The sequence below is a fragment of the Scomber scombrus genome, chromosome 9 (assembly GCF_963691925.1).
Source record: "Scomber scombrus chromosome 9, fScoSco1.1, whole genome shotgun sequence".
Lineage (NCBI taxonomy): Eukaryota > Metazoa > Chordata > Actinopteri > Scombriformes > Scombridae > Scomber > Scomber scombrus.
The window spans coordinates 18,965,307-18,973,344 of NC_084978.1; the positions used below are offsets into that span (position 1 = coordinate 18,965,307).

General features: G+C 39.6%; 1 protein-coding gene across 1 annotated transcript; it reads left to right on the plus strand.

The window, feature by feature from the left end:
- The first annotated feature begins 768 nt into the window (after positions 1 to 768).
- si:dkeyp-72g9.4 (uncharacterized) lies at positions 769 to 3,059 on the plus strand. Its single transcript, XM_062426065.1, has 2 exons — positions 769 to 935; positions 1,956 to 3,059. The coding sequence occupies exon 2, from the start codon at positions 1,958 to 1,960 to the stop codon at positions 2,759 to 2,761; it is 804 nt and encodes a 267-aa protein (XP_062282049.1). The 5' UTR covers positions 769 to 935; positions 1,956 to 1,957; the 3' UTR covers positions 2,762 to 3,059.
- The last annotated feature ends 4,979 nt before the right edge of the window (positions 3,060 to 8,038 follow it).

Sequence of the window (8,038 nt, forward strand, 5' to 3'; positions counted from 1 at the left end):
AATTAAAAAGCTATACAGATTTAATGGCTTAATGAACAACTGCATGCAGAGTGTGATTGTTGTGTTGTATACAATATGATGCCTAGAGTGAACGGCTTCTTAAAACCGGTGATCTCACCAATGTGCTCTACAATCACACACACATACAGTAAGCACATGCAAAGCTCTAACATGCACATCTGATTGTCTATATTGTGCACAAGATGCATTCTTTGGACAATTAAGGCCAAACATGTTTACAGCAGCTCCACAGTAAGTAGTGTGATGCTCTGCTGTTACAGAGCATCATTCATTTTGGCAGATTTACCAAAATTGCAGGGGGTGACTGTCAATGTTTCACAGAAATAGCACATGCTTAAAAAAGGAGAGAAAAAATAAACCTTTCCCTCCCTCTGTTTATCTGTTTTGTTCTTCCTCTCTGTTTCCTCTTTTTCTTTGTCACTCTCACATCTCCATTTCTTAGACCTCTCTCTTGCTCTCTTCCCTCTTTCTCTGCTTCTGTTTTTCCTCTCTCCATCAATACAGTCAGCCAATGACAGTTCTCGGGCTGAGGAAATGGATGGTGTCTCTATTTTTAGAACGAGGGAAGGAGGGCAAATCAAATCAAAAGTAAGCGAGAGAGAGAGAGAGAGAGAGAGAGAGAGAGAGAGAGAGAGAGAGAGAGAGAGAGAGAGAGAGAGAGAGAGAGAGAGTGGAAGGGAGAGAGAGGGAGGAGGGATGTGAGGAGAAGATAAATCTGCATTCTACCGCTGCCTCTGGTCAGAGACAGTTGGAGCTACAGAGCGCGCTCAAGGAGAAGCATCATCACTGGCTGGATTCCCAGCATCATAAATTAAAAAACAAATACTGAACTGTGAAAAGGCTGCAGACTTATATTTGAGGTAGCAAGAGCACAAAAGAAGAAAACATCAACAGGACTCGACATCTGTGAGCAGGTGAGTGTGAAAGCAAATTGAGCAGAAAAAACCTTACATAATCATTATTATTGCAAATGCATGATGTGAATTGACACAGGGTGCCTATTCTGTGCTTCAGCCCAGTTTTGGAGCCTCTGAACCATTTTTAGTTGCTGTATGCTGAAGGTGTGGTCTAAATTTAGCAACGGTTACACCTTGGAAGAAACTGGGAGAGGCTGGCATTTTGGTTTGGCATGCTCTATTTTTGGCAAGGAGGTTGAGACTAAATATATTGTGGGCTACACTCTGGGTTATAACAATATGGGGTTACATAAGAAAACATAGGCTGACACATTCTGTGGCTTTACATGAGTAGGATGGCATTTAAAATACTCATCTATTTACGTTGCCTCTCTGCTCCTTGCTGGGATTGTTTGTATTTTGGGCTGTTTACACTGCCACTCCAAAGTAAGCAGGGGATGGTGTCTGAAATGGGGAAAGGGGAGAGTCAGGAGGAGGACAGATGGGCTTACATGTGAATTAAATTTGATTGATACAGCAGGGGCCAAACTAGACTATTGTGTTTCAAAAGGCTCCAAGTTACCAATGGTTATTCATCATGTTAGTGCAGCGGAACAGCAGAATGATCTCAGAACAAAACTCATCAGGCTGAAGAGATCTTGGCACAAACGGCACTTGAAAACACACATTATACTTCAAACATGTTGTTTCCTTCTACATTTCAGAAATGCTGTTGGATCAAATAATGTTTTCTTTAATGGAAATAAGCATGGATTTGATAACGCAGCCACAGATAACTTCCTGGACAAATGACATTGTTATTTCAATCAGTGCCTATTGAGTTTCTGTGTTTGAATCTGCTTTTGCAAGAAAAAAATCTTCAAGATTCATTTAATTTAATGTAAAATTGAAAATGAGTCAATGAAAAACAACTTTCCCAGGGATTATATGCACTCTGACTGTATACTCCTGTACATTTATGGTTTTGGCAATAAACATAGCACCCTTCTCTCCTCCCTCCTTGTCTCTGTCGCTCAGCTATGCGGCCGCGGTCCAGATTGCTGTCCAAGAGAGGACTCCTGCTGCCCACAATCAGAGAGGGCACAGAGGAGACAGTGAGGGATTTGAATGAGGCCAACACACTCCACATGGCTGGCCACGGACAGTCTGTCTCCTCAGAGGACTACCTCCTCTCCATCTGCCACCTGGCCCACCCCACCTTCCCCACCAGGGATGTTTCTCCCAACAACATCCAGACACGACAGCAGGATGTTGTGCACCAGAGGCTGCGGCTGTCACGACTCAGTGGTACTACATCAGCCACCTTTGAATTCAACCCCAGAGAGGAGGCACATGTCATGGGTGTGCAGCAGGGAGAGGAGAAAGAACTAAATGGCAAACTGATGTTTGGAAACTCTGACCCTCTGGAGTATCTTTATGGACATCAGAACAATCTCTCCACCTGTCATTCGGGAGGTGTGAGGAGGGCATTTGCTGAGGGAAGGCTTATAAGACAGAATGGGAGAGTATGGGAGGGACAGGCTCGCTCCAGGGCGCATAGCATCCCCCTTTCTTCAAATGCAGGCCTCCCACGGCAACGCAAGAGCAGCTGCCCAGAGTTACACACCAGCACCAACACTTCCACGCCAAACACATCTCCAAAACATAGCCTGTACAGGTTGGAGGCCAGGAGAGGGAGCATGGAAGACAGTGAGGCAGAGGGGAAGAGAACGAATACAACCGTCAAACAATCTCTCATCTCCCAGTGGATCTCTGACTGCAGGTCGGCTTGGAGAGAGGCGCGCGTGCGAGCCTGTATGCTACCAGCCATTGCAGAGATATAGGATGCAAAACTGGACAAACATAGAAGACATTCCTCAATACTCTTTTTCTGCCAGTGATACTAAGATACATTAAGAGATATGTGAAAGTGTTTCATGCATTTATATATAAGGGATATAATTAAATACACTTTAAAAAATACTGAGGCAAGTAAATATTGTCATGATAATCCATCTGTAACATTATATTAATGTCCTTATTTACTATTACAGCCCTCCTATGCTTAGGCTACTATGTATGCTGGTGATCATACGAAATTCTAAAAGAAATGGACAAATCTGCAAAATCCTTTTATTGTGTGTTTTGTGAGCTAAGTACTACTCAATAAAACATTCTTTTGATACTCTCAACCAGTGACCATTGTTTTATTTTGTTTTTTTCTCTGTGCTGTGATCTGTGTTTTCTTGCAAGTGCATGAACTCCCGTTCTCAGCTCTGCTGGTGCGGCTGTCAGGGTTTCTATGGTAACTGTCGTGGGATGCAGCTCTGGTAAACACAAATGTGGCAGAACACGGGCTGAGCAAAGATGACACCACTGAACCTAACCATGTGAGAAGGAATTATCAGGCATAACAATCTGAGTGGAAAAGTCACTGATTCACATGAAGACATTTTAATTCAGAATGGGATTACAATTTGAACAGGAATGATCTGCTATGATCATTTGAGCAGAATTTTTGTCATCTGAATTGGTTTTGCCAGAAAACACTTCACACAAAGCACCTTTAACTGTTGTTTTAAATCTCAATCACTAGAGGGCAGGCTTATGACATTTACCACAGAGCCGTTGATAGAGAGAGTATAGGCCAACTTGGTTTTAACCGTTCTGTGCTATGATTGGTTCCAGGGGCTGTCACGTGATTCACAGGTGCCATGTTGTCACCATAAGTGCATCCCAGTTCATTAATTGTAGGCGATAGGTGAAGATCAAATGTAACAAGTTATTAAGATATTTTTTAAATAAAAATGCTGGCTGCAGCAAAATTGCAGTTGTTTTTTTTTTTCACCAGATGAGGTCATTAAGTTGTATTTTGCCTAAGGGAGAATACAATGCAGTGTCCCCCCCAATCCTGCTTGTCCTGTATTATGAAGCAAAGCAGACCAGTGAAAAATGTGAGTGCATCTAAAATTACCTGGATGTGTTGGTATGGATGTCAGAGTGTGGTGTGTATCTGTGCACTGAAAAATTAATGTGTTTGAGAGTGTGTGTGAGTGTGTGTGAGAGAGAGATATAGAGAGATTTAGATATAATGCTATAAATGCAGATCTGCACGTCTCTAATTGTATCTGCACATACACATTTATTTTCAATGGACAACTACGAACACCGCTGTTACGCTAGGAAGTGTAAGAATAGGAAGGTAAACACTGATGATTGACTACCGATGGTAATTTTACCATTTTTAAACAGTCATTGTGATAAACACACAGAGGTACTTCTTTAGGGATCCTTCCCATGTTGTGAGCCAATGATAATGACATTTATGAGCCTGTCACTGGAGAAAACAAGTGCTTTATATAGACATAGCATGTCCCCTTTATTGCACCATCGAACCTATAGTGAAAACATGGCCCCTGTTGTTGAGTTGTCCGAACTCTCTCTATATATGGCTCTGATTTACCACATGTATCACCAGTTTTCATTGAACAACGGGGACACAGTTTCTGGAGAGACTTGTTGCTGTCTGAATGATGTAAGCACCATGAATACAAATCTACCCCACTGTATCACTGTAGAGTCTAGGCAAGATGTCTGAAAAAGATGGCTGAGTAAAACCAAAACTAACATGCATGCCCACTACCGTTAAGTGAGAAGCTTTGCTACTTGTAATTTGAGTTAATTTACATTAAGATAAAATGATCTTTCAGGTAATCAAACGTTCAACATAAACAGCACAGAACCACTACATAAAAACATATGATGATAAAGGCCATGCTGAACTCTCTGAAGCAGTTGAACATTGGTGAAAAAGCACAGGATCATTTGGATATACATTTTACAGCCCATCATTACATTTAAGTGAAGTTAGCCCAGCCGGGGACTTTCTTTCCAGAAGTCAACAGAATTGTTAATTTGTCCAATAAAGGATCATTTCAGTTTATTACAGCCTATGTCATATTTGTATTTTTGGTCAACTGTCAATATTACCAGTTAAGTCAAAAAAGCATTCAGAAGATCATAAATGTTTGGAACCAACCCCTCAGTTAAAAGAAATGTATTTTCTCTTGTATTTGAAAAAGAAAACAATGACATTTGCTGACCTTATTACCAAGACTTCCACCATGCTTTCTTTCCATATCTGTGGCCAAATACAGTTTTCGAGTGTGGGAGTGAGGGATTCATATCAATACAGTATTTTGAGAACTCCTTTGTGGTTCTGCCAACAAGCAAAGTTCATCTAGTTTATAACCAGTCTCTGTCATTTTCCATCACAGTTACCTTCATCATCATAAAATATGATAAAAACTATCAAACAAGACTAAAATTGTATTGTATCAAATATATATCCTGTAAAACAACTTATTAGTAGCTCATTTGTGATCACAGAAACATGAACTGGAAGACAGAAGTATCGGAATAAAGGGGGGGAAATATAAATGCTGATGGTTTCCGTAAGAAAAACACCTTCACTGTCACAAGACAAGAGTCAAGTATAGACGCTGGAAACTTTCAAAAAAAGGCTCATGCTGTAATGTCAACATGCAACTCTCACTCTCTCTTTCTCTTCACACTTGCTGCAATCCACATTCAACCTACTTACACCCACTTAGGGATGGTGGTCCCATGACAGTATATAATGTCATGTAAATGTAATGTATATTAAACGTAATGTATATTATCAAATATAAAGTCATTTTAACAATTTTTTAACAATTCAATTTATGCACAATTACAATTTTTTTAAGTCTGTATTTTCTGCAGGTTGTTTCAGACAAACCAAAGCAGCTGTGTTGACCTTGGTTGGCTCTGTTTATGGCAATCAGGTTTTATTATTGTTACTGAACTGCCTATAAGGTTAATTTCGCCCGATTTAGCTATAGTGTATTTGGCATAAACAGTGTTGGGGGGTAAGTAGTTAAATGTAACGGTGTTACATTTTTTAATTACAAAATCAATGTAACTGTAATCCATTACATGGATTACAGTACATTTTTACCTTACCATAAACAATGGATAATTTCAACCATACCGAAGAATTATCAAAACATCAACTTAAACTACTTTGTACCCTTTTGACCTTAACCATCCGTCCTGAAACACAAAACCACCATTGTATTCATATTGTAGGGTGACAGACCTGACTTGAATACAATAATATACAAGCTGTTCCCACTTTGATCAGACATTGACTGATTAGGATTTGTAGCTGAAGCAAGAGATAAGGCAGTGATCACATGCATTTCTTAATATTTTGTACTTTTGTATTTTTTCCATCCATCACTTTCTCACACTGTTCACTGTGCATTTCATCATAGTCTTTCTCCTGTTCTGAGTGATTCTGACTAAAATGAAATGAGAAGTGCAACCACACTACGCTCAAAGTTGGCAGAGGAAGAGACTGCTGACGTTATTAGTTCCTGTCGGTTCATTCCTACACAGGGTCTCACTTTTGGTGATCACTGCTTCACAAAAAAGGAAACATGAACTATTACAGATATTTATAGTTTGTAATTCCCTTACATAACCAATAGCACATGCCACATACCCAAACCCTCGTTCACCTCCTACACAGTCAATAGGGCAATCAGAAAAAAACAATAATTTCCATCAATATGATGGTCATATATGCACTGCCATTCAGCTCTAAACCGCAAAGTTGTTAAGTTCCTGTGTCAGAATGTGCAAAGGAACACACTGTACTAAACAGTGAGCCAATGCACTCTACAGTCCCCAATAAGTGAAAGAGATTAAATATTCACTGGAAATACATTTAAAATATTCAAGCCTGCTAAGTGCAGTCTGTATGTCAGAATGAAAGTGGAGTTATCGAAGGTGGCATTAAGTATACTGTATCACTGCAACACGCAGGGTGATTCCTAAATCCCCCGACAAGTCAACCAGAAAATGTTAGAAAGTGTGACTCACATTTTTCCACACTCACATTTTTGATGTGTTGCAATGTGATTGAGTTGGTATCATCCTTTTAGAGAAGTCACTTTTGCTGACCACCTGACCACTTGTGTTTAGTCTGTACCATGTAATATATGAAAGTCCCTTTCACCAGCCGTTAATGTCAGGAAGACCCACATGTCTTAAAATAGCATTTATTGGTTTTGCCAGATTTCAACAGAATTTAACATTTTGTTTGTATTTCAAAGATTTAGACATATGTTTGGTGAAACATCAAGCAAAAACACATGATTACCATAAACCAATTTTAAAGTCTGGACTTAAAGACAATATACAGCACCTAATGTTTAGGCAAGGCAAGTTTGTTTTTTATAGCACATTTCAACAACAAGGCAATTCAAAGTGCTTTATATGAAACATTAAGCATTAAGACAGATTTCAGGGTTGATAGATATGTTGTTAAAAGAACTGAGAGTTGCAGCAGAACTCTGGGGACAGAAAGCAGAACTGTCCCAGAAAACCTCAGAGGTCTGAATGGTTCATAATGTAGCTGATGATCAGAAATTGATTTTGGCCCTAAACCATTCAGTTCTTTATAAATCAACAAAAGTATTTTAAAATATGTTATTTGACAGATGGGAAGCCAGTGTAAAGACCTGAAAAGTGGATTGATATGACCCACTTTCTTAGTCTTAGTGAGGACTCGAGCAGCAGCGTCTGAATCAACTGCAGTTGTCTGATACACTTTTTAGGGAGACTTGTAAAGACACCGTTACAGTAGTCGAGTTTACTGATGATAAATGCATGGTTATTCCAAATCCTGGTGAGACATAAGACCTTTAATCCTTGATATATTATTCAGGTGGTAGCAGGCTGATTTTTGTAACTTTCTTAATATGGTTGTAGAAATTCAGGCCGACTCCATGACCACACCAAGATTTCTGGCTTGGTTTGTGGTTTTTAACATTACCAATTAAAGTTGAGTGCTGACTTTTAATCATTCTTCTTCGGCTCCAAAACAATTTCTTCCATTTTGTTTTTAATTGAAGAAAATTCTGGCAGATCCAGTCATTGATTTGTTCAACACACTTATTTAGCACTTGAATACCAAACCAAATGAATACCCCGTCCCTCACTCTGCCCAACTGAGCGTGTTGGAGAACCCATGGTGGCTGCAAGTTGCAAAAAACACGAAAGGCCTTCTCCAG